The sequence below is a fragment of the Aspergillus ibericus genome (assembly GCF_003184845.1).
Source record: "Aspergillus ibericus CBS 121593 unplaced genomic scaffold BO80scaffold_45, whole genome shotgun sequence".
NCBI lineage: Eukaryota > Fungi > Ascomycota > Eurotiomycetes > Eurotiales > Aspergillaceae > Aspergillus > Aspergillus ibericus.
The window spans coordinates 1-24,773 of record NW_020292143.1 but is presented as its reverse complement, the minus strand read 5'-3'; the positions used below and the strand labels follow the sequence as shown (position 1 = coordinate 24,773).

The following is a 24,773-nucleotide window of genomic DNA, read 5'->3' as shown; positions in this document are numbered from 1 at the left end:
CCCTAACACCTAAGGACTTAAAGAAGGTATCTACTGCCCCCCCTGGGCAATAAACTCCTTCACCACCTCCACAATCACCTGATGATCATCCTCCTGCTTCAACCCACTCACGACAATAACCCCCACGACCCCATCCACCCCCCTCACCCTCACCGGGAACCCCCCACCATGAATCGCATAATCATCCGCCACCCCACCACCCCCCGAACTCACCAGGGCAAACTTCCGCACAAACCCCGCTTCCACCCCCTTGCTGTCCACCCCACTACTCAACATCTTATTCCGCATCAACCAACTCGACACGCCCCACCGCAACACGGTATTCCGTTTCCGCCGCACCCATTCCTCGTTATCCGCGACGGTACCGGGTTCCGTGGCGCATTGGAAGACGATGTGGGGTGTGGGGAAGCCGGAGAGGGAGATGCTGATTAGGGCGGGTTTGCGTTGCGCGGGTGGGAGGGAGAGGATTCGGGTGCGGAGGGCCTGGCCGAGGGTGTAGGCGGTGGTGGAAGTGAATGTTGGGAAGAGGAGGGAGGGGGAGGATTCGAGGGCTGTTAGGGTGGAGAGCTGTGTGTTGGTGAATGTTAGTTGGGGGTTGTAGTTGGGGAGATCAAGGGGGGTGGAATTGGGGGAGGGAATGGGGGCGTACGTCGGTGCTGGCTGCGGGGAGGGGTCTGTCTTCCATTTTGGTAATGGTGGTTGAGGTGGTGGTGGTGATGGTTTGGAAGTGGAGGGTATGGTGGAAGGGAGTTTGGGTGCGATTGTAAATGAGAATCGCGAGAGTAGGCGGGGTGGGGGTTGGAGGAGTTATATAGTAGGTGGTAGGTAAGTGGTGGTAGGTACTTATCTAAGTCGAGAGGGGCGGCGTGGGGGGAACCCTTGGCTGGAAGTGGATACTGGATATGGTTGGTGTTTGCTGTATAGGCTTACATAAAGCATCACATGATAACTAGTTAGTTAACTAGTTATTTGAAGATGTATTAATAATATGTGAGACAAGTTAGATAAGCCTGTACTAAGTATCTAGAGGTGCGGTTTGAGGTAGTAGGGAGGTGGTTATTGTTACTTGGGATAATGACATGGAGGTTGATAAGCAGAACAATTTGGGTTCTACTGGTATGACGTGAAGTAGTTACATAGTAGAAGGTTTGTGACATGGTGGTTGCCGGGTTAGGAAGGATAAGCGCGCCATGGACTAGTCCTCGAGGCAGGTCATTGGTATGGAGTCCAGATGAGGGACGGGTTTCGGGCTTATATGGGATATCTAGGTCCAAAGAAGCTAATTGTTTGGATAGCTGTGTTTTGAACTTGCCGTTCTTGTTAAGGTTCACATCTTATGCTAGCGATGGCTCTGATAAACTTTGCCGTTTCAACTTCTCTTCCTGTTCACTTGATGGCACACCAATGGCTTAGATACTGTTAGCCGTATTTCTGAGCTGTTTGTGAAACAAGGCTGGTACCTTATCATCTTTACAACTCCCAGGTGGCTGCAATGGTTCTGCCAGGATGGGCCCCGAGCCTCACTGAATGGAATCTATGGACTGAAGAGCTTCTCCTGCGTTCCAGGCGCATTTCATCACCTTGAACAGGAAGGCATGGCAAGCTGGTATTCTCTAGCAAGCTCCATCTGACTATCAGAGAGATATTCAACGGTTTACCCTTGATCTCTTGCTTTCTCTGCTTTCTCTGCCTATCACCCATATCCTGCCACCGAAGACGTGTCAAAAGACTTAACAACCTGGCCTCCAGAGATATATATGTGTGGCTGCTTCTGAGAAGGTGGATTCCTACCATGTCTGGCCTCTTCTGAATGCATTCTTCTCCAACAAGCATGTGAGCTATATTTGGGACCATGTCTACAATGCAGTTGCTGACCCCACTGTCAACACAGGACATAAGACACGGGGAAGACAGTGAGCTTCTTCGGAAGCGAATGAAGGCGCGGTCAATGTCGCACGGTTTATGTGCGTGTTAAGGCTGAGAACATATCAGAGGAGGCTTAGACAACCTAACTGCGAGCAATTATCGGCCGGGAAAATCGGCATTCTAGGCAGGAGTCACGGCGACGGCAGCCGGGCTGACGTGAAGCGATCTTCTGGGCAAACTGGTATCTCTTGGCCATCTAGTAAGCGATCTCATTCGGCATGCCGAAAGAAACTTGCAAACCGAGTACATCGGTGTGTCACTCGGAGCAGCCATGATAGACCAATACGAGGCAAGCATCCGGTCGGCCTTCGTCGTGACGCCCGATGGTTGCATTACACGACATGAGTCTTTGCAACGAACAGGGATTCTTCATCGGGATATCTCGCGCAACAAATTGATGATTGACGAGGACAGAGATAGTCCTTCCAGACTGTCTTCTTGATCGACTTCGATCCTGCTATGAGGAATAATGCCTCCGAGGCAAATGATTCGCACGATGGTTCATGTCAGTCGGAGCGCTCATGGGCGAGCACTATTCCTTTATGCATGATCGGGAGTCGTTCTCCTGGGTGATTTTCTTAATTTGCATCCTACGAGGGGCTATATAACGGAGTATCTCCAAAGTCTGACATGCGGAATTACATGGGTACAGGGGAGTTGGCTGGCGTGAAACAGTAAGGGCTTTCGTCTGGTAAGCGAATCGATCCTTTACCGCGTATCATCAGCTGTTGATTTCAGATGTCCCCCAACAGACAGAGTGTTGTATGCTTAGACGAAAGGGATATCCCAGCGGACTCCAGAAAATCCAGGGGTGGTGGGGATGCACGAATTGCACTGGTGGCATACCCGGTGACTCCGCATTTCCCCTCATCTGCAGCCGTCATCCCTCCCGACCCCCTTCTCTCCCCATTTTGGTCATCCCGTCCTCCAGCTATCTTTCATCCAGAGCACCTCACCCTTATCTATGCGCCATCGACTCACCAAACGGGCGTGCGATGAGTGTATCTCCCGCAAGGTGAAGTGCAGCGGGGCCTGGCCCTGCGATACCTGCCAGAACGCTCCCAAGCAGGTCAACTGCACCTATCTGAAACCTGCCCGAAGGAGGGGCCCCAAGGTCCGTCGCTACTCGGGTGGTCCGGGGCACCCGACGGTCGATCCTTTGGCGGCTTCGTCTGTCGATCATCATGATGAGGTGCGTGTTACAAGCGTGGAGGGAGGGTCTGCGCCGAGGGACGACCAGGAATGTGCTCCCGCAATCCCTATGGGTCCCTTAGCGTTGGTTGTGCGTCTGTATCAGGAGGCCTCGTATAGTGTATGGCCGGTCGTCAACGCAGAGGTGCTTTTGGAGAAACTTGAGGGTGGCACGCATGATGTCGGTTCATTATGTCTGGCTATGGCGCTTTGCGCGGCCACCATGGCACAGCTGGAGCTTGCACCTATAACTGTGGATGATCGGGTTGTTGATAGCGCAGCCATGGCATCGGAGTGTATGAGGATGCGTGAGGTGAACAAGTATCGGGAGAATCTTGATATGAGGGGCGTTCTGGTCTCGTTCTTCCTTCATGTGTACCACGCCAAACTCAATAAACGGAACTCGGCCATGACGTTCATCCAAGAGGCTGTTTCGGGGGCCAGGTTGTTGAAGTTGGATGAGGGTGTAAGTGATCAAGATACACCTGATATTGTTGCTAATAAGGAGATTGTGTTTCTCCTGCTCTGGGTGTCTGAAAGGTAAACCTTTTGATACAGATGCGGTGCGCTAGCTGACCTGCTCACAGAGGCTGGGCCATGCATGTTGGCCTGGAACCATCGTATAAAAGTCCCCTTCGGCTGCCAGATGAGATGAATGTGGGCAGTAACGCGGATGTGAAGGGCCTGCTCGAGTTGGCCAGGTTGTTCGCCACATTTGACGGATTTTCCTCCGCACGCAGGAACGCCGGTAGCAGCGATCAGCCGGTCATGACTGCAGATGGTCTCGCGGAAACGGAATCGGTTTTGTCAATGCTATCATTCGGCCAAGGAGACCGACCCTCCACCCGTATTGCAGACTACTGTATCACGAAGGAATGGATGAGGACTATCGTCTGGCAGGAAGCTCTGTCTCGGCATTTACTCTCATCCAAGTCCTACACCGAGCTCATGACATTCAAATTCCCGGCTGTAGTCAGCCGCGATCTGTTGAGGTCGTTACAAGGCTTCACCGAATCCGACCTGTTGCCTTTGGGACGCGATCAGGTGGGTCTTCTTCACTGCTTGGGTGTTGGATACTAATGGTAGCTTAGCTCTTGAAGTGTTTCGAGATTGCAAACTCACTTGCGGATACTGTGCTGTTCACGCCCTCCGTTTCGGCCTACTCAGCTTTCCAGTTAGGGCCACAAGATTTTCTGCATGCGTTATATCAGAAGCTGCAGCCTTTTCTAGAACAGGATACGATGTTAAAAGCCATACTGCATACAAAGACAGCCGATGCCCTAGTCAAGGCCCCTGCACGGTTGCTGAGCATGGACTTTGGCCACTGGACACTTGACGATGAAGATATCGCTCACGAAGTAGAAGAGCATTCGGACTCGCCTGAACAGTATACCGATCCGCAGTGGATACTCTATGAGGATCGATTCGATGAATGCATTTGATGGTTCAGAAGATGTGAAATTGACTGACTGCTTGCTTGGACTTGAGTAAATTACTCTGAGACCTGAAGCACGATTCTGCCTGCAATATCACCCTTCTCCATGTCCTCGTACACTTGAGGCAACTCCTTGAATGACCGGACCTTGATCTCTGGTTTTACCACCCCACGCCGGACCAAGTCCACCGCCTCCATACACTCTTTCAGGGAGCCGATCAGGTTACCAGTAACACGGAGTCCTTTGATCACGATGGTGCAGATTGGGGTTTCCAGCACTGGGCGGCCTGGCGGGATTCCAACGCAGCTCAGACTGCCTCCAACCCGTAGCATATCACAAGCATGGGCGAAGGCTTTAGCACTTCCTGCAGTCACAACTACGGCATGCGCACCGAGGCCTGTGATTTCATGAACCCTTTGCACGGGATCCGTCGAAGTGAAGTCGATGTACTCTGTGGCTCCTAAGTTGAGAACAAAACCCCGCTTGTCGCCGGCGTCGACGCCAATTACCAATGCCCCTTGTGCCTTGGCATATTGGACTGTCTGGTCAGTGTGTGTCGTGCCGTGGACTTTGAACAGACGTACCAGCCAAGTGGCCGAGACCACCTCCAGCACCTACTACGACCAACCAGTTGCCGGCCCGGATGTTCGCGTTGAGGACTGCCTACATGACGTTAGCAGTCTGTCACCGACTATGAAGCTGGTCATACCTTGTAGGCTGTCACTCCAGCACACAATACCGGCCCGATGACCTTGGGATCCACATCATCAGGCAGTATTGTCAGGTAGTCGGCATCCAGGGCGATGTACTCCTGGAAACTGCCGTCTTCATGGTGCAGGTGGTTCGTACCCTTGATGCAATGCTGTTCCGTGCCGGCCAAGCAGAACTCACACCTCCTACAAATCCGACTGGAGAAGCGGATACCGACGAGCCCACCGACCTTCAATTCAGGACCGGTGTTGGGACCTAGTGACACAATTCGGCCCACCCCTTCATGTCCTCCAACATGCGGCAATTTGATATTTGTGATCGGATTGCCGTCAGCGCCGGCTGCCGTGCCGTTTTTCGTGTGCAGGTCTGCAAGGTGAGTTGGCCATTAGATGTCAACATGACTCGATCATAAATCGCTGGACTAACCACTTTGACAGACGCCCGTGTAGAGCACCTTAGCTAACACCTCATTTGGCCCGGGAGTCGGGACAGGATAATTGTCAAGAAACTCGACGCTGCCTCCGAGCTCGCGGACGAGAGCCACGGTTTGAGTCTCAGGGATCTCTGAAGGAAGGGACATTGCACCCATTTTGTTCTGCGCTTGCCTTTGCTTTGGACTGGATGTTAGAATCTATCCTTGGGCATTTGAGCGATTTAAGTAGTGTTCAGTTGGCCGTCTGCCTTATAGATAAGATCGGAGATAGACACAGTAGCTGAAAGGAACGAACTATGCAAGTGACAATTCTCCAATTGGTCGATGACCTTCTGCCTACCGACGGCATCGTATCGGCTATTGAACCAATTTGCCGTTCCATGTTAATTCTCCGAGGAACCAAACAAACGCTGCGCAGCTCAAGCAAGGACCACCACCACTGCTTCGATGGATCCCGCTCGTATATAACGAGAAAGAAGAAGCCTAATCTCCTTCTCTCCTCTGTGCCAACAAAGAAGCAGTTCTGTGCTTTACTACCTGCAGGTATACGTCTCCGCATTTTCTCCGTATCCTATGCAGCAGCATTTTTCTATTTCTCCGAGCTATTTCTCCATCTGTATGGTACCCCACAACGGGATACCTCCACTCCACTCTACCTTCCTGTGGTTCCTTTGTGGGGTGGAAGTTGGACGATTATCGATCGGGCGTCGTTGAGTATTCTATGCACTGGCGTCGCTTCTATGCGCAGAACAGGTCAATCACCGAGCGATCAAGCAGGGGACTGTGCTTTGCATGAGCGATCCTTATGCAGAATATGAGCTGGTTTATTAATTTGACAGGCGCTTACTTATGGAAGGTCCCTCGCTCATCCTTGACCCAGGATGCGAAAATTGAAGGGAAAGTTGGTTACTGATATGATGATATGGCTTAGCGGATGAGGTAAGCTAGAGGGTAAGAGGTCAGATGATTTGCAGAGCATCACTTACAAGGCAGAAGGATAATAGTGTAGAACATTCGTTACAACGAAGTAAGCATTCTGGTGTCATGCGAGATTGATCGAGTCTTCTTCTATGCTTGTCTAAATATTCGAGGCGGCTGGCACTATGCGTATGTGGAAGGGTCACTCTGTATGCTGACTAGAGTTCTCTGTATATAAACATTCACTTGACTTGACAAGGGATCCTCCGGGGAATGAAATACTAGTCTGGAGATACTCTGATAGTGAATGGTGATCATCTTCTTTTCCGACCTTAGACGTAAGGGGCGGATTCATTTCTTGTAGGTCAGTCATATACTGGGCGAGGTTTGAAACGTATTGATTTTGATATCCTCGCTTGCGGTGATGGCATGTAGGCGTATTCTTCGTCGTGTGTTGAGGGGGTGTATGGGGTTGAAAGGTATTCGGCTATGTTGTTCTAGGGCGTTGGGTATCACGAGCAGGATTCAGGGATGTGTGTGTGTGTGTGTGTGTGTGTGTGTGTGTGTGTGTGTGTTTGCGTTGTTAAGTGTCCTTTGGTGGGGGAGAAATCGGTGGGTTTGATTGGGGATGCGTTGGGGATGGTTCTCCGTTACTTGGGGGTGTATTTCTCTGTAGTATATGGGTTTGTTTATACCTCGGTATATGACTTTCTTCGGAGTGGAATTGTAGTTGTATTGATGTTTCGTTACGGTTTAGAACGAAAGTTTTAGAAGACGGGGTGATTGGGTGAACACAAGACTGCCGGCAAGAATGACTCGGATTGAACCCCCCAGTACCATTCATCGCGAAACATACACGACTTCCGTTCAGTTCACATTATCCCAGCGCTGCAAGGACTATGTTGTATTATCCATTACCCATCTACCTGAATACCCCTATCGGTATGTATAATTCATGTCTTGTTTATGAACATGCACGTGCACACATTATCATTACCCTTTACAGAATCCAGAACTGCTCGGTATGACAGTAGCATTAACCCTCCGTTGGAGTGGCGGTCTTACGGTCTCGATGGTTCTCAACCTCGCTGACGTCGGTCTTGTCGATGGTGTCGGTGGTGGTGAGTTTGTTGCTGTCGGGTTTGGAGTGGGGGCTGTCGCCGCCAAAGACGTGTTGCATTTCTTCGAGTGAGTATTTGGAGGTCTGGTTATGATTAGTATGGATGGGGGGGTTGGGAAATACCGCCGGGGGGGGAACGCACCTCCTTTAAGAAGATATACGAATATACTACGATCGCGTAATTGAAGATAGCAAACATCAGGAACATCCTCCATCCAATATTTTCAATCGCATGCGGAGTAACCTGCGACATCATAAAGTTGAATAACCATTGCGAGGCTGCGCCAACGGTTACGCCAATCTCACGGGTGCGACTCGAGAAGATCTCGCCCACGTACAGCCAGGGCAGCGGACCCCATGACATGTTGAAGCTGAATGCTTCGCAATAGGTCATGAGGATCATGGCGATTCCTGACGGCGAGGCGCTCCCCGTCTCGTTGGAATCTGTCGAATGAGTGGCCAGGATGCAAGCGATGATGAGCATGAAGGAGCCCATGGCGGCGGCGCCGACCATGAAGGGCCAGCGCCGACCGATGCGATCCATGACGAAGATCTGGAAGATACTAACGCCGACGACTTTGACCACGCCGAAGAAGCCTGTCACGAGCTTGCTGGAGTTGCCGGCTCCCACGGCGGAGAAGATCTGCGTGGCATAGTAGGCGAGGGAGGTGTTTCCGGTGAGTTGGGCGGCGAGCTGGATAGTAAAGGCGATGAACAGTCGATATCGATTGGCGGGAAGGAGGAGTTCACGGAAGGTAAAGCCCTCCTTGATTCGCGTTTCTTCTTCGATGCCGGCCATGATCTCGTCGAATTCTTGTTGCAGCTCTTCGGTCTCCTCGCCGCCACGCACCCATTTCAGTGACTCTCGGGCCTTTTCGATCTTTCCTTTCGATGCAAGCCATCGAGCGCTTTCCTTGACGGTGCACATTCCGAAGAGGAGGAGTGACGAGGGAAGGAGTTGGAGACCCAGTGCGATCTGCCATTGTTTCGTGGCGGATGGCTGGTCCTCCGATACAGCATATGTGACCCAGTAGGCGACCATGACCCCTAGGGCAAAGAACAATTGAAAGCAGGATCCGAGTCGACCACGGAGGTCTTTGGGAGACATCTCAGCAGCATACACGGGGATGAGCACTGTCGCGGCGCCGATACCGATGCCAGCAATCACCCGACCGGCGTAAAACGTGCCCAAGGTGTGTGAGTTGACGACCTGCAAGATAGTACCGACAGTGAAGACTAGAGAGCTGAGGATGAGGCCAAGCCGGCGCCCGAGGAATGAGGCGATGGGCGTGGTAAAGAAGCAGCCGAAGAAGGCGCCCGCCTGAAGGATAGATACAGCATTGGAATTGACAGACGTCTTCTGAGCAGTCGTATACCCAAAGTCTTGCTGGAAAGAAGGCAGCGTGAGAACGCCGCCTGGTGTCTGGTTAGGTCGCCGTCATATGAGAGGGGCCCTTGGATGCTTCGTACTGATGACGCCGGTATCAAAGGCAAAGGCAAAAGAGCCCATGCAGCTGGCTGATACCAGATAAATGGCGCGAAAGAGACCCAATTTCCGACCCATCGTGGATGCCTTATCCTCAAGCGAGCGTGTTGGGTACGAGTTGAAGACCGCGTGAGGCACGATTCAGGGGAAAACGGGAACAGAAAGGACCGATCCGTCAGGGCCACATTGAGATTTAAACTGATTAGACAGACCGTGTTGCGTGATTTCGCTTGCGCGTGCTACACGGCAATAATAAGCTTGTGCGGATATACCAAGAATGGACTACCCACTCAGCCGTGGGCGCTGCAAGTAGCCTCCTTGCTGTTGTGCAATTAGATGGCAGCCACGCGGCATCTGTGCGAAGATCTGCTGTGATTGATATCGAAGAGAGAAGTCAGATGGCTATCCCCCGCTCGGGGCCCCCCAATGCCGCATTAGTGTATGGGGTTGGCGGCCAAGTCCGGCTCTCAGGTCCTGATGTCTGCGACTCCGCGATGGTGGTTGGTTCCGGATGGGCAAGACCTGGTTCGGATGACGTGATAGCCATCTGTGACGACACAGTTGGAGCATCGAATCGGAGAAAAGACGGTCTAGACATGATCGGACCTTGTCTGGCAGTCTCATGGCTTAATCTCAGGAAGCCTCTTTCCACAGATCTCGTTGATTTCAATGAGCTAGCGGGTACATTGAGTTCTCATCTCAACATGGCGAGGGCCAGGATCGGTACCCCGCAAAAAGACGAGATGATCGGCAGATGGGAGCGATGGGTGTGATTGGAGGACCGGGGAGGAGTTGATTAGGGGCACTTAAGGTTACTTCGACTTGCTGGCTGGACGGAATCGTCTCTCTCTGTGTCTCCGGCTTGGCAGCTGGCCGGTTGCAGAGGGTAAGTAGTATCGATCTGGCAGCAGCACCGTGCATAAGTGATATTTGAAAGCCAAAGTCAGATCCAAGAGACCTAGCGTTCAATCAAGCCCATAGTCCTGTCCTGGAAAGATGTACCCTTTCCCATTATGGATAGCAATAATCACATGATCAGACACTGCTGACATGAGAGTGTGATTATGTCATGCTGGCTTATGTCACGTGAGACATCTTGATTCACCCAGATTGGCAATCGGGGTTTTCAAGGCATGCAGCACGGAATCATTATTCTGGCCACCTATCGACTGGCACGTAGATGTTCCTTGTCTTCCCAGGGGACACTAACTCATGATCATGTCTTCTAGATGCCTTGCTGTTCCGATCAGCGCAGTTGACCGGCTCCCGGATCGCTTCAGGTTGCCTGCCGATCATCTTGGCGTTTATCTCGATCCTGGAGGAGAAACAGAGAATGTCGTCCCAAGCATGAACTCCGCGGATATAGATTGTGCAGATTATACAAATTTCATCTCTCGGTTTTTCCTGATTAGTAAGCGGCAATATGCGGTTAGTTACCACATTTTGCTGATCGCAGGTTATCAGCGATGCCGAGGCATGCAGACTCTGGACGCTTTCATCAGGCTTTTATGACTATTTTGTGCAGGTCAACCCTTTGTTTCAGTCTTATGGAGGCTAGGATCATATGGTGAGCGAGTCTATGTGGCATAGAATCCTGAAATAACAGCACGACATACCGACAAAGGGGCAATGAGTCATGACATCAATCGCGAGCACGCATCTTCCAATCCGGGTATGTTTTGACCAGGGACTGACGTCGGTCATCAGCGACTAATGGCCGCCGGGCGTGCCTACTTGATTCAGTCACTGTCCGGGGTTCGTGATCGACATGATTGTCACTGTTGGACGCTTGGGATCTGCAGGTGGCAGGTTAGTGTAGACGTTGAAACGAACCGTTGAAGCAACCAAGATTGCCCCTATTTTGAGTTCTGATAAGACATTCCGTTACATGGATTAACCGGAGAACATGTCAATCGCAATCCGTGGCCGATCGCCTGGTCGCCACGCCCATTTGCGGTGTACCATCATAGACAAGGGATCGTAGACATGGGATTAGCACCGTCGAGTGAGCATGGTGGCTATCAATAGCCAGGAGCTATGGTACTCTTACCCAGGGTTCGGACTATCCCCTGAAAGCTCCGACCACTCGTGCCCCAGCAGATGCCAGATAGGCAGTCCGATCAGCCAGTCACATTGCCAGGTTGGCCACCAGCACCGCATGGTTGACCGTTCTCGATCCGGCCCAAAATTTGGGCGATCTTGCCTGAACTCGCAGCTAGGTGGAGACCAGTGAGGTGAAGCTGGGTCCACTCATCTTCCAAGCCGCGGTTCGTGGGTGAGACAAGTCTGGACGTGACTGGGAGGGTGGCTGACTTTCCCACGATCGGATATCTGCCTAATGCGGCGAGGAATGAGTAATGTGGTAATGGTGGAGGAGGAGGATGCGAGCCAACTATTGAGAATTGAAGAAACTGGTTAGTGCTCTGCCATGATGTCTCAGTTCCCCGACGGGAGAAAGAGCACGGATCAGGCTGGGGAGGATACCTATCTGGGTAATTCCTCCGTTGTTGGAGAGAGGATGTGGGGAGATCTGGAGAGGAGAGGAGAGGAGAGGCTGGTACTATGTAGATAGATGGTAGAAGGTGGTCGATAGTCTACTGTGTATCATTACAGGGCATGTGACTCATGAAGGGAGGTATTATACAGATAGAACAAACAAAGGAAAGAAATGCCTGCCTAAGGCCGGCTGCCGCGATCTCCCCACCGCGGCTGGTTGGAGTTGGACACCACCGAGATCTCAACCTGCTTCTTGATCCCCCGTCCCGACTCCATCGTCGACCCCGTGCGGTAGCTGTCCTTGAGGATCTGCTCGATGCTGTCGCAGTCATCCCGATTGTCCGAGCTCTGGTGTTCATGTTCCTGCTCCCGCAACCGCGTCGGCGCCGTGCCGTTCTTCGTCGTCCCCTTGTTGGCCGAGAACGGCCCACTGAGTTCGTAGGAGCGAGATCGCGCCGCACTCGACAGCTTGCGCACGGATGAGATCAGCAGGGGCCGGATGCACGGCACGGAGGACGTGATGATAATGATCAGGTTCTCCGAATATCCCCAGCGGATTAGTCCGACTGCCCCACCGGCGCCCAGGTTGGTGATGCTGGGCACTTCGTCCAGCTGGGTGGTCTTGATGATCGAGGCAACCATGGCACTGCTCAGGTTAGTCCACTGCCATGTACCAGTAGCAGAAGTGGGGAGACTGACACTATACCGAGGCTCAGTAGCATGATCAAACTGATCTTGATCCGCATTTTTAGATTCAGGCTCCAGAAGATAATCGTGGGAAACACCGCCAGGAAGAGGTCCGTGGCCGTATTGACGGCTACCCAATGGTCAGTCACAGTCCCATAAGACAGTAGAATCAAAACATACAAGACGAGAAGTACGAAAACCGAACTACCGCCACACTACTGCCACAGGTGGTCTTGACGGTCGGATCCCACAGAGCCCGGACGTTACGGCAGATGCAGAGCGGGAGAACGGCCGAGACAATGTTGGCACTGAGCTGTAGCAGCATGGCGAACCATAATGCAATCGAATACTTCTTTTTCCCACCGAGGATACCGAGCAGATAGAGAACAAATGAAGAGCGCGCCAGACCGGTGCTGATGGTGACGAGGGGTACTTGGATGGCGATGTACTTCAGCACCTGTTTCGTGTTGTGGAGTGGCAGAGTCTCGAGGTTGGTGCCAAAGCCATTCTGGACAGAGAGCGTCAAGACGACCGTGGATGCGAGTGTTAATGCCTGAAACACAGAGGGTCAGAGACGCGCCAGGGGTTCAGGGTCGGTGGGGAGGGGATTACCCATGCAATGACCATCAACACATCGTCAAAGCGAAAGTGGTGAATCTTGATCTTTGCGACGATGCGGAGGATGATGATAACGGTGGCCACAGCAACTGCTGCCCACATGCCCCTTTCCAGGGCCAGGCCAGAAGGGTTAGTTATGCTGGAACCCATCTCGACGGGCAGAGGTCCGTGACAGTGTTCATGCTTCAGCAGATGCGACTGCGATAGTATTTATTATATGCCGATTTCCCACAAGATTCGGCTCTAGGGGAAATATACTTTCTGAGCGACTTTAGCCCTCATGGTTGCCGACCGGGACTTTGCAGCATGGCTGGAATATTGGATCCATGGCGCAGATAACATAATATTCGGAAGACTTGGGCTGCTGCTTCCATCCAATTCCTGGGTGCTTCGGCTAAGCGACGGACAAATCTCGCGGTCGCAGTGGGGACGTCGACTGGACAAAGCTTTCCCCAATTAGCACACGTCGCCGGGGAACTTAGTTCCAGGCTCTGCCTGGGTGCTAATTAAATCCTGGTCGTCGTTAGCGCGCACCGGCGGACTCCTTTGCCACGAGGTGAACAGGGGTCGGCAGTATCCTTAATGAGGCCAGGATCGCCATGCAGACCCCATGCATTTGGCTTCTGCAGCGGGCATCTTAGATAGCCAGGACCGTTATACTCGTCCATCATGCAGATCTACCCATACCCTACGGGACGGAAGACAGGAGATCTCTTGCTCCAAGCTCACCCCCGGCGGCGACCGGTACGGAACCATGACACTGGATGGAAAGCCAGTGGGGCATTGTCAAAGTTTGTGTGAAATTTCTCAGCCAAGTCAAGCCACGTTCCAGGGAGACGAGAAGGCAGCCATCAATCACCCCGGTCAGGAACAGGTTTTGGGGTTGGGACTATCTACGGAGTCGTCCAGGCTGGGAAGGTAGAGGAGGGAAACGCCACAAAAATAGCGATAGCAAGAAGGATTCGGACTCGGCGCTAGAAGAAGGAAGGTCATCAAATTCAGACCGCGATGCGTCCGCAGTCCTCTCAGCAGTGTTTGTTCGCCAGGCGGCCAGCCGAGGGCAAACTGGCAAACCCCCGGAACTCCGCGGTACTCATTTTTAGACGGTCCAGCGGATGGCTGCCAATGAAACCGTGTACCACGACCCACACCACCGATTCCAGTCGTCGCCGAAAGCCTAAATCCTGCCCTTGGCCAGTTAGTGGCGGGGCTTGAAATTGGCGGAGGAGTACCACCGTGCCAGATTCACCCAACGGGAGGCGCCTCCGATCGGTACCTGGGCACTTCCGCCTCTTCTCCGACTCCTATCTCAGCTAGTTGGTCCTTGACTATCGACCACACCATCGCTCGCTCAGGTCCTGCCAATCAGTCAACCATCTAGCCAGGCCCCGGCTAATCTGCGGCGGGAGGAATATCCACCAGCCTGCTCCGCGACTTTACGCACTCGGGGAATAAGTCCGATGATGGCTGAATAGCCTCCTGATGGCATCAGATTCGACCCGCTGTGTCATCATATATAAGTAGTCTTCCACGGAAGGGATCGTCATCATTCAGTACCTCCCCCAGTCAACTTGTTTTCTATCTTCTCTCAGGATGAAGGCTTCCTGGTCTCTTGCGGCGCTCGCTGCTCTCACCTCCAAGGCCGTTGCGTCTAGCGACTGCCACTGCCTGCCCGGCGATAGCTGCTGGCCCTCGGCATCCAGCTGGGAGTCCCTGAACAGCACCGTGGGTGGCCGCTTGGTTGCAACGGTTCCCATCGGTACCCCTTGCCATGATCCGTCCTACAATGGAACCGCCTGCACGGACTTGCAGAACAACTGGTACTACCCGCAGACACAGTAAGGCCCCTCACTCCGCTTGACGATGAATCAGGCTGATGTCAGTTGCAGCTTTGTCTCCTCTTCGTCGGTGATGCAACCCTACTTTGCCAACCAGAGCTGTGACCCTTTCAGCTCTGAGTCCAAGCCTTGCCTGCTGGGCAACTATGTGAGCTACGCCGTCAACGTCTCCTCGACCGATGATGTCGTTGCCGCGATTCAGTTTGCCAAGTCCAACAACATTCGTCTCGTTATTCGGAACACTGGTCATGAGTAAGTTCTTCACTCTCTTAGGATCCTGAGTAATGGAGTACTAACCATCTCAGTTACCTTGGTCGCTCTACTGGTGCTGGTGCTCTGTCCGTCTGGACGCACTACCTGAACGATGTCGAAATCAAGGACTGGTCGGATTCCACCTACCAGGGCAAGGCTGTCAAGTTGGGCAGCGGTGTGATGGGCTACCAAGTGCTCGATGCCCTGTACGGCAAGGGACTCGTGGTCGTCGGCGGCGAGTGCCCTACCGTCGGTCTGGCCGGTGGATACACCATGGGTGGAGGTCACTCCGCCCTTAGCACTGCCTTTGGTCTGGGAGCTGATCAGACCCTGGCTTTTGAGGTGGTCACCGCGTCGGGCGATGTCATTACCGCCTCCCGTACCAACAACACTGATCTCTACTGGGCTCTCAGTGGCGGTGGTGCTGGTAACTTGGGTGTCGTGACCTCCCTCACAGTCAAGGCCCATGAGGATGCCACCGTGTCGGGTGCTGGAGTCGAATTCACTGTGGCCAACATCACCACTGACCTCTTCTTCGAGGCCGTGGCTCGCTTCCACACTTTGTTGCCCGCTATGGTCGACGCCGGTACCACCGTGATCTACGAGATGACCAACCAGGTCTTCCTCATCAACCCCCTGACTGCCTACAACAAGACCTCCGCTGAAGTGAAGACCATTCTGTCGCCCTTCCTCTCTGCTCTGACCGAGCTGGGCATCGAATACACCGTCTCCTACACCGAGTACGCCTCATACTTTGAGCACTACGAGAAGTACATGGGTCCCCTTCCCTACGGTAACCTCGAGGTGGGTACCTACAACTACGGCGGTCGCCTTCTTCCCCGTGAGACTCTGGAGTCCAACACCACCAACCTTGTCGCTGCTCTCCGTAACATCACCTCCGAGGGTGTCATTGCCGTGGGTGTGGGCTTGAACGTGACCCACTCCAACGACACCACCAACGCCGTCTTCCCGGCCTGGCGTAACGCCGCCGTGACCATGCAGATCGGCTCTCCCTGGAACGAGACTGCCCCTTGGTCCGAGATGGTCGCCAACCAGGAACACATCGCCAACAGCTACGTTCCTCAGCTCGAGGCCGTCACCCCTGGCTCCGGTGCCTACGAGAACGAGGCCAGCTTCCGTCAGCACAACTGGCAGGAGGCCTTCTTCGGGGAGACCTATGCCAAGCTGTGCGAGATCAAGGAGAAGTACGATCCGGACCATGTCTTCTACGTGCTCAAGGGTGCGGGCAGTGAGTACTGGTCGGTGGACGAATCGGGACGCATGTGCAAGACGGAGCAGTCCTGCTCTGCTTAAACATACCTAATACGTAATGTTTATCTGGATGGATTATAATTGCGCGGCTATTATAGACGATAGAACCTATAACCTATAGACTTAATACGAATTACATCATTATCTTATTCATTTCATTACCAGAAAAATACTAGTACTTGCTATAGAACACTGACCTGTGATCTCAATTCGACGGAATAATCTTGCCGACTCTCAGCCGGTTGCCTAGATATGAAGTCTAGCAGAGCGAAGTTAAATGTAAAATTAGAAAAAAAGGAAAACAAACACAAACAAAAAGAGGAAAAAGAAGCGAAATACCACCCTCAATCTTACACAAATAACACCACTCTTAAATTCAAATGCAACTCGTACCGAGGCCAATAGGGCCATTGAATCATCAACGATGTAAATTTCAACTTCTGCGCTCGCTGGCTGGAGGCAGGGATGTAGTACATAATCAAGACTTGCGGTCAGGCAAGGCAATAATCAATTTACCCCTCATTTTCCTTCCCCTCCGTCTTTTCTTTGACTCCCGCAAAACAAAGAATTATCCTCTTTTTTTTTATTTTTATTACCATATACAATACGGAGGATATAATTTACAATACTCCATTGTTCTACCTGGATTCTCGAAGGGTGGGTCGATTATTGTTCGCGGTTAAATTCATACGCGACTGATCGGTAGGTGTTCACCTGTTTAGGGGGATAGTCCGACTCTTGGATAAAGGGTTCTTATATATTCAATAGAACAGCCGAGTTAACAAGAAAGAAAAAAGAAAGAAGAAAGAAATAGGCAGCATGGCAGATCGACGCGCCATTGGCACCAGAGAGCCGGGAGGGCCAATGGAAGTAGGGGGCGGGCAAATGAACCACATGGGAAGAATCCCGGAAGATTGTAAGAGTGTCAATGGTATTCTTGCCGGGCTTGTCGATGCACGAGCACGCGAGCTTCAGAATGAGTTTCATGCATACCGACGACCCGAGGTACCCTGGAGAGGGGTTGTTGGGGGTATGAACGCTGATGTCAAGACCGTTAGACAGCCCGTGTCGTCTTTCGATGCGGCGCGGCAACTAAGACGGGAATACATACAAGCGCTGTGCGATGAAATCCGAGCGGATGTGGATAGGGCAGCCCATGCACGAGTATACGGTACAGTCAAGCCAAGAATTTGAAAGGTGGATGATTGATAGCTCCCTTGTGGAATGCATATGTGGTTGCTTGTCAGTACTCCTTTCGGGTAGATTCCTAGGTCTTTACTGTCTAGTAGGATATGCGGTCGTCTGCGTGGCCCTTGGCATATCTCAGTTAGATGTGCTTGTAAAGAGGAATAGACCGATGATTCTCGTCATTCTCCTTCCCATCACGAAGAACTGAGGAGATTGTCTTGGGAATCAAGGTCCTTGTCTGCGACCATGATGCTCCCGACTGCTGGTGAACTTGGTGTAGTCAGTTAATCCATCATTGTCGTTCGGTTTGCATATCAGTATGGAGGACATATTTAGAACCGAGGAAACGCCATGTCGGTCATTTGGCCACTGCGCCTAATTCATAGGATGCTGCAGTCAACAAGTCATCGGGTGCCAATCTAGGACTGTACGCATTATCGATGCTTCCTGGTCAATGTGACTGCAGTGGCTCAGGGGAGAGACCTTCCCCAGTTCAGGCATTAAAGCTACACTACGTACGCTGGGGACTCACTATCACGTGACGAATGAGGAGAGATCAAGGCCCTGTTCTGCGGTGTTGATCTGTAGCAGACGGCTGAACAGGGTAATTCAGGGCTCTAGATGAAACCCGCCGTTTCTGGTAGATTACTCGGGCAAACTCTGGATCCATGCCTGTCTGGGGCATTGTTTGAAAAGGCCAACGCATGTCTTTCTCCTGGAGTCCTCCTAACCTTGATGCGGGGCTCACGCCTGTATGTTTCACGACCCTCATCCTCGCATCGTGGTATAAGAAGTTCAAAGCATACGGCGATGTGGCGGGCTGCAAGTTTCACGATCAGCGAGCAGGGCTGGATAAATCAGGACGAGCAACCAGGGTTCCAGTGGATGCTGTGGGCGAAGATCGTGAGCTGGAACGGCTGTCATTCGAGGCCAGAGACGATCAGACGGTCACAATCAGCGGCAGACCCTGGACTGACGTGACAGGGCCCAGTGAGAGCCGCGGACAGCAGGGAGGAATGCGTGGCCTGTGGAAACGGAGGGGAAACCGCATTCCCACTTGCCCACCGCCAGCCGGTCGGCTTTGTATCTCCGCCAATCAGCCCTCGACATCCGCGTGGCCATCCCGTGCCTGGGGCCCACCGGACGTTCCGCCTGCCCTAAGCGGCAAGGGGCAGGTATTTTGCCCGTCCACCGCGGTGGCTTTCAGGCTTGCAGGCTCTCCATCTTCCATCTGCCAACTTTTCTCCTGGCGATCGTTGTTCTTCCTTGCGCTTTCTCTTCTCTTCTTTCTCCCTTTACTTCTTTTCATTCTTTTCATTCCTATTCCTATCCCTGTTCGTCTCGTGACTCGTCAGCGTGCTGTTGCGTGACATTTTCTTCCGCTAAACTCACCACTGTCCCTCCCTTAATCGTTCTGAGTGATCACTAGTCGCTCTTTAGCTCCTTTATACATCCTTTTAATGCTCTAATTTGGTTCCAGCTTCTTCGCGCTGGATGGCTCGTCGATTTCTCGCCGCCTTCAGCGCCCTGCTGCTGACGCAGGTAGCCGCCGATAACTTTCCCTTCACCGGGTACCGCACGGCGCCATATCTTCCCCCCCAGATCAAGATCACTAAATCCGGCAAAACTGACCCCGGTTATCTCTTTATCGGTCCTCGAGGAAACCAGGCGCATGGTACAGCGGCGTTGATCTACGATGAGGATGGCAACCTGGTCTACGAGGGGCCTGAAGAGGTGACGGCCAACTTTCGGGTGCAGAAACTATACAACGAAGACGTCATCACCTTTTGGGCCGGGGATATGATGGAACTCGGATTTGGATACGGCACCGTGCATATTCTTGACAACACTTACCGCGAAATCTACACCGTCACCCTCCCGGACAACTTTGTCTCGCCTGATGGCCTTCCCCGCGACTCGTACATTGATCTGCACGAGAGTCATATCACCGAGCGCAACACCCTCCTCGTCACAGCCTATAACATCACCCAACATGATCTGACTGCTATTGGAGGGAACCCGGACGACTACATGCTCGATGGCATGTTCTTCGAGATTGATATTGCGACCAACGAGATTGTGTATCAGTGGAGCGCATTGGACCACATCGGAAGCATTCCCATCGAGGCTTCCAAGCAGGGCTTGGGAGCGGAGTATGGCACCCAGGAGAAGCCGTGGGATGCCTACCACATTAATTCGGTCGAGCTGATGGATGACGGATATATCATCTCGCTGCGGCACTACTGGTCTGGGTTCTACATTCACAACAACGGGACGGTGATGTGGCGACTGAGTGTAAGTGACCGTCCTGCTTGCAGACTCGCAACTAATCAGTGTAGGGTGAACCAAATGTCGGCGACTTTGAGATCGATGATGGTGCCGTCTTCTCGTGGCAACATGACATCCGGGTGTACCACCAGACGGAAGAAGGCCTGTTGGTGAGTCTGTTCAACAACGCCAACACACCCACGGATACCGTTGATGCGACCACGGGTTTGAGTTTGAATGTGGATCTGGTGAACCGCAAGGTGTCGACGCTGCGCCGGTTGAAAGACTCGCAGGATGTGATTCACAGTGTCAGCCAAGGCAGCTACCAGCTTCTCAGCGAGGAGAGCTCCCACGTTGTGTTGGGCTACGGTTCCATTGCACGGCTCAAGGAGTTTGATGCCAACAATAACGAGGTGATGACGGCTCAATTTGGCGACGACAATGCAGTGGCGTCGTACCGGGGCTTCAAGTGTCAGTGGAAGGCAACGCCGTTCTGGCAGCCGGCGGTGGCGATCATCCGGACGGCCTCCGACTCGGCGACGATGTTCATGAGCTGGAATGGGGCCACGGAGTATGACAACTGGGCGGTCTATTCCGCCTCGGCGGCGGATGGGGAGCCGACGTTTGTGACATCGGTCAAACGCGAGGGGTTCGAGACCAAGGTGCATTTGACGGGGATGCGGACGAACTGGCTGCAGGTGGTTGCTCGACGGGGGAATATTCCGTTGGGGACATCGGCGATGGCGTACTATTGATGCGTGTGTTGTATATAGATTGTAAATATACCGCTGGATCGGGCTATACCATGAATACCTATTTTACCTATGTCTTGTGCTTAGTAGTTTCTGTCACTCACTACGGACACCTGACACCTGACACATGGTCACAGCATCGGCTGTGCTCTGTGCCACTGATACGGTGGCACAACTGTAGGACTGTCTTCTAATAATATAGAGCAGTCATACAGCGACGGATGTAACATGTATGCCTCTTTACAACCGCAACCTGCTAGCCAAACCACAACACCAGCCAGACATATAACCCAATCAACCCACCCATCTCCACCATCAAGTCACCCACTCCCAAACCCAAACTAAAACCAAAATGAAACCTATCTACCTCCTCACCCCCCTCCTATCCCTCCTCCCCCTCACAACCCCCCACCCCACCACCACCACCCCTCCTCCAGACAACAAAGCAATAACCCCCGGCCACGCCACCATCCACAACAACTGCACGACCCCCATCTACATCTGGAGCGTTTCCTCCACCACCTCCCCGCAATACACCATCCCGGCAACCCAAAACTACAGCGAAATATTCCACCACGACGCGCAAACCGGCGGCGTGAGCATCAAAATCACCACCGTTCGAAACGGCCTCTACACGGGATCCCCGCAGATGATCTTTGCGTATAATTTGGTGAACGAGCAGGTGTGGTTCGATTTGTCGGATGTGTTTGGGGATCCGTTTCGGGGGAGGAGGGTTACGGTGGGGGTTGTTGCGGGGGGTGGTGGAGGAGGAGGAGGGGGGGAAGAGAAGGAGATGATTGTTTGGGAGGATGGGGTGCCGGTGGGGGGGAGTCAGGTTAGGGTGATCGGGGGGGAGGGGGAGGTGGTTGTTAGGGTTTGTGCTTGATTTTCCTTAGTAGTTCTTTGGTGTGGGGTTATGAGGAGGTTTGGGGGTTATGCCATTGTGGTTATGTAGCTAATGATATGGTTCTATGTCTTTTATGGAATGTTCGTTGTCTTCGTTAATGTTTCTGACCGTAGCTCAGTAGAGGTGAAAGAATGGCCCGATGGCGGGATACAGTCTGCTTCGTGTTAGAGATGCTCAATCTAGTATGGGAAAATTTTACCTTCTCACTGGCGATCGCTGCTTCGGCTGTTTCGATCGCTGGTAGGGGAAGTAGAAAGGGACGCAGATGCCCGCTGCCAAGGAGGCATGGATGAGTATTCTGGTCGCCATTCTTACATGGTGCAATTGATAAAATGAGGATTCGTAATTCGATCGTTGGATGATGAATGACAAGTGGGATGGTGAGTGAGATTAGTGGAGAAGCTGCAGTCTTTATATGGGAGATCACATGATGTGTAGGAGTATTCCTCAATTGATGATATAGGAACTTCCCTGAATAATACTCTGCGGCTTAGGGGATTGCCTTTAGTAGGACGGTTCTACATGTTTGAGAAATTCAACCACCTGTGTACTAGGCATATTACCACGGAGTATACTATTGGTGCCCGCAAACGACTCCGCAATTCGGCCCCTCAGCCCGCGCCGATTGGACCCGAGAGCTGCTCAGCCCCGAGAACTGCTCCTGTCACTCGCGATTCGTCTAGTAAGTACTGTTTATAATCAGATGGCTTTATTGGCTGCCTCCTCGGTACCCCGCATTCCGGTCTGCCCACGATGCTGCCAGATAACATCAGACCATACTTGCAGAATGGGCATAGGCTTCATCATGGACAAGCCCGCTAAGCGCCCGCGGCTGTCAATGGCCTGTAACGTTTGTCGTCAGCGGAAAGTGAAATGTGATGCCGAGTACCCCAAGTGTCGCAACTGCCGCGTGCGCAATCAGGAGTGCATCACTACCGATCCCCAGCGGCCGGGGGTGACTGGCATTCGGGAATGGTTGGATGCGTCAGAGAAGGGTATCACTGAGGAGCGAATCCAGCCTGAGGTGACCGATCATGAAGGGACAACGTCCCCGAAGCCCGCTGAGGATTCGCCCGTCCATCACCCGTTCGATATTTCGTTTAATGTGGAACATGGCACCGATCGGATGAAGATCATGGGAGGGAGCAGTTCGCAATGTCTGGCCAAATCACTGGATGTCTACTTCAAGGCGGCGCGGTTGAAACCGGTGTCTGGCTGCTTCCGATACGGGATGAGACATGCAGAGGAGATTGATCTGCCTTTATCTCTGTCGTTACCTGGGTTGCCGCATCCTGAGCAACGAGATCGGTACTTGTCCGCCTATCTTTCTCGGGTTCATTCCCTATATCCGATATTCAATACGACCCGACTGCGCGTGGGCACGGAACTCTTTGCAACCGCCGGGGGATTCGACAACCTTCCCCGCGAGCAGATCCCTCGACTTGTATCGGCATACTTGATCATGAGTTTAGGGGCAGACGAGGTAGGACCGGGTCTGACGGAGGATGGGGACCGATACCTGCACGCCGCAGCGTGTCTGCTCTCCCACGTCATCATCATCCCGTATCTGCCCACCGTGCAGACCTTGCTCCTCTTCACTATCGCATACCGGGGGCGAAATCAGGAAGGACTGGCCTGGCAAACCCTCGGTATGGCCATTCGCACTGCCTACACCTTGGGAATCAACCGTGCCTCTACCTCGGCCTCTGAAGAAAAGTCCATCGAAGGACGAGTGTGGGCCGTGTGCTGGTGCCTAGAGAAGATGATGCATCTGGAATCCGGCCGTCCGACGGTCATTGGATACCAACATCCTAAGCCGAGTGAGGGTATCTTCCGACCAGAAGATAAGTTCCTGCAGTGGCACGTCGAGCTGGGGGAATATCAAGGCAGCATCAGCCATCATATCTACAATCAATCGGGGAGTAGAGATGTGCGACAAATCCTGTTAGGGACTGCTCGACTGGACCGGGCATTGTTATCCTGGGCTAATCGGGTTCCGAATGATTTACGTCCGGGGAATGATCTCTTCTGCGCGGACGAGGAATTTCACATGACTGCTTTTATCTCAATCCAGTATCACAGTGCGTTGATCTCGCTGCATCGAGCGGCGTTGATTGCCCCGACTGCCAGTTTCGAGGCCGAAGTGGCGAGATATTGCTCTGACGAGCCATCCCAGTTTCGAATGCGCCATGGAGAGGCTATTTGCGTGAACAGTGCCCGGGCGATTGCCAAGCTCAGCGTCGAGCTGTCGGAGCGACGAGCTGACTCGCAGATTATCACGGTTGGATCGGCCCTGCTGGCGTGTATCGTGCTAGGTATTTTTTTGATTAAACATCCGGGCTCTCGTCTGCAGGATATGGATCTCCAGGTATGTCGTTGTCTGTTTGAGGTTCTAGTCTGACGATGATAGCTGCTCAAAGCGTGTTTGGAGTATACCACGCAGCATCTGTCGAGATGTAACACCGATTCGCGATTTATAGAAGGTACGAATCCTCTATATCACAGGCATAACTGATAGAAGTAGGAATCGGGGCTATCTACGACCAGTGCTGCGCCCACCTATCCACTAGACGCGAGACTCGACAGGTAGCCAAGTCCACCGATCCCCTGACACCAGCGATCGTGCAATCGCCACAAGATGCAGATATAGCGCAGCCAATCGAGTTACGGAAACGGAATACGAGGGAAAATGATGTAGCATCTTCCCTTGCTTCTCCTGTAGACACCAGGGCGCGGGAACACGATGGGATAGATTCATTAGGCTTTAGCACGATGCTGGACGGGTTCGTGCCGGAAGGAATCCACATCGACCAGGTATTTCCATTTGAGGGATACAACGTGGAAGAACTCTGGAACTGGATGGTGTACTTAGATAGTCCTGAGGTTTGAGCACTTCATTCTTAGCTCTATACGAGTATCAAGCATTATACGAGTATTCTCAGGCACTATACTTGAATTCTCAAGCATGACCAGACAGCGTAAAGCAGAGCAATAACCACTGAACACAAGTATATCTCAACCAAGCAACATCAACAAGATCCCTGCACCTGAATCTCCTCCCTCTCCATCGCCTCCAAATACGGAATCCCGGTCAGTCGAAACACCCTCTCACTCAAGACGGGCTCCTGCACCGGTCTCTCCCTAGCCACAGGACAAGGCTTTCCATCCCGCATGGCGATATTCGTCTTGGCGACATGTTTGGCATTCGGCCAGTGCGTAGTGCCTAGGCGATCTACCCACTATTAGCCATACATCCCCCCCCATTCCCCCCCCC

The 24,773-nt window shown here is 52.7% G+C and overlaps 9 protein-coding genes across 9 annotated transcripts; 5 read left to right on the top strand and 4 right to left on the bottom strand.

Annotated features, from left to right (window-relative positions):
• Positions 1-30: 30 nt before the first annotated feature.
• Positions 31-743, bottom strand: BO80DRAFT_414656 (DUF967 domain protein; the record flags this gene model as incomplete). The annotated part of the gene is made up of 2 exons (XM_025718107.1): positions 650-743; positions 31-567 (listed from the first exon to the last, which is right to left on the bottom strand). Exons 1-2 carry the CDS (start codon positions 683-685, stop codon positions 31-33), a joined length of 573 nt encoding a protein of 190 aa, XP_025571697.1. The 5' UTR covers positions 686-743.
• A 2,147-nt stretch (positions 744-2,890) lies between these two features.
• On the top strand, positions 2,891-4,559 carry BO80DRAFT_364080 (putative C6 transcription factor; the record flags this gene model as incomplete). Its single annotated transcript, XM_025716134.1, has 3 exons — positions 2,891-3,657; positions 3,705-4,161; positions 4,209-4,559. The coding sequence occupies 3 exons, from the start codon at positions 2,891-2,893 to the stop codon at positions 4,557-4,559; spliced, it is 1,575 nt and encodes a 524-aa protein (XP_025571696.1).
• On the bottom strand, positions 4,453-5,853 carry BO80DRAFT_482141 (zinc-dependent alcohol dehydrogenase; the record flags this gene model as incomplete). Its single annotated transcript, XM_025723396.1, has 4 exons — positions 4,453-5,091; positions 5,138-5,216; positions 5,263-5,630; positions 5,691-5,853. 4 exons carry the CDS (start codon positions 5,851-5,853, stop codon positions 4,610-4,612), a joined length of 1,092 nt encoding a protein of 363 aa, XP_025571695.1. The 3' UTR covers positions 4,453-4,609.
• Positions 5,854-7,651: 1,798 nt separating this feature from the next.
• On the bottom strand, positions 7,652-9,299 carry BO80DRAFT_364128 (putative MFS sugar transporter; the record flags this gene model as incomplete). Its single annotated transcript, XM_025716137.1, has 3 exons — positions 7,652-7,819; positions 7,878-9,151; positions 9,206-9,299. The coding sequence occupies 3 exons, from the start codon at positions 9,297-9,299 to the stop codon at positions 7,652-7,654; spliced, it is 1,536 nt and encodes a 511-aa protein (XP_025571694.1).
• A 2,502-nt stretch (positions 9,300-11,801) lies between these two features.
• BO80DRAFT_428223 (uncharacterized protein) lies at positions 11,802-13,468 on the bottom strand. The gene is made up of 4 exons (XM_025720204.1): positions 13,017-13,468; positions 12,585-12,957; positions 12,417-12,534; positions 11,802-12,363 (listed from the first exon to the last, which is right to left on the bottom strand). Exons 1-4 carry the CDS (start codon positions 13,170-13,172, stop codon positions 11,898-11,900), a joined length of 1,113 nt encoding a protein of 370 aa, XP_025571693.1. The 5' UTR covers positions 13,173-13,468; the 3' UTR covers positions 11,802-11,897.
• Positions 13,469-14,615: 1,147 nt separating this feature from the next.
• On the top strand, positions 14,616-16,426 carry BO80DRAFT_364151 (putative isoamyl alcohol oxidase; the record flags this gene model as incomplete). The annotated part of the gene is made up of 3 exons (XM_025716138.1): positions 14,616-14,860; positions 14,912-15,112; positions 15,166-16,426. 3 exons carry the CDS (start codon positions 14,616-14,618, stop codon positions 16,424-16,426), a joined length of 1,707 nt encoding a protein of 568 aa, XP_025571692.1.
• Positions 16,427-18,637: 2,211 nt separating this feature from the next.
• BO80DRAFT_414642 (arylsulfotransferase family protein) lies at positions 18,638-20,655 on the top strand. The gene is made up of 2 exons (XM_025718106.1): positions 18,638-19,867; positions 19,912-20,655. The coding sequence occupies exons 1-2, from the start codon at positions 19,067-19,069 to the stop codon at positions 20,593-20,595; spliced, it is 1,485 nt and encodes a 494-aa protein (XP_025571691.1). The 5' UTR covers positions 18,638-19,066; the 3' UTR covers positions 20,596-20,655.
• Positions 20,656-20,944: 289 nt separating this feature from the next.
• BO80DRAFT_504741 (Bys1 family protein) lies at positions 20,945-21,478 on the top strand (the record flags this gene model as incomplete). Its single annotated transcript, XM_025724441.1, has 1 exon — positions 20,945-21,478. One exon carries the CDS (start codon positions 20,945-20,947, stop codon positions 21,476-21,478), a length of 534 nt encoding a protein of 177 aa, XP_025571690.1.
• Positions 21,479-22,206: 728 nt separating this feature from the next.
• On the top strand, positions 22,207-24,388 carry BO80DRAFT_467782 (transcription factor domain-containing protein; the record flags this gene model as incomplete). Its single annotated transcript, XM_025722883.1, has 3 exons — positions 22,207-23,867; positions 23,910-23,982; positions 24,024-24,388. Exons 1-3 carry the CDS (start codon positions 22,287-22,289, stop codon positions 24,386-24,388), a joined length of 2,019 nt encoding a protein of 672 aa, XP_025571689.1. The 5' UTR covers positions 22,207-22,286.
• Positions 24,389-24,773: the final 385 nt, after the last annotated feature.

Excerpts from the sequence above, each read along its gene's own strand:
- BO80DRAFT_414642 (XM_025718106.1), top strand. The coding sequence starts at position 19,067 with ATGGCTCGTCGATTTCTCGCCGCCTTCAGCGCCCTGCTGCTGACGCAG. Across the intron at positions 19,868-19,911 it reads CGGTGATGTGGCGACTGAGT|GGTGAACCAAATGTCGGCGA; the intron begins GTAAGTGACCGT and ends TAATCAGTGTAG.
- BO80DRAFT_428223 (XM_025720204.1), bottom strand. The coding sequence starts at position 13,172 with ATGGGTTCCAGCATAACTAACCCTTCTGGCCTGGCCCTGGAAAGGGGC. Across the intron at positions 12,535-12,584 it reads GTTTTCGTACTTCTCGTCTT|CCGTCAATACGGCCACGGAC; the intron begins GTATGTTTTGAT and ends ACCATTGGGTAG. Across the intron at positions 12,364-12,416 it reads CTACTGAGCCTCGGTATAGT|TGCCATGGTTGCCTCGATCA; the intron begins GTCAGTCTCCCC and ends TAACCTGAGCAG.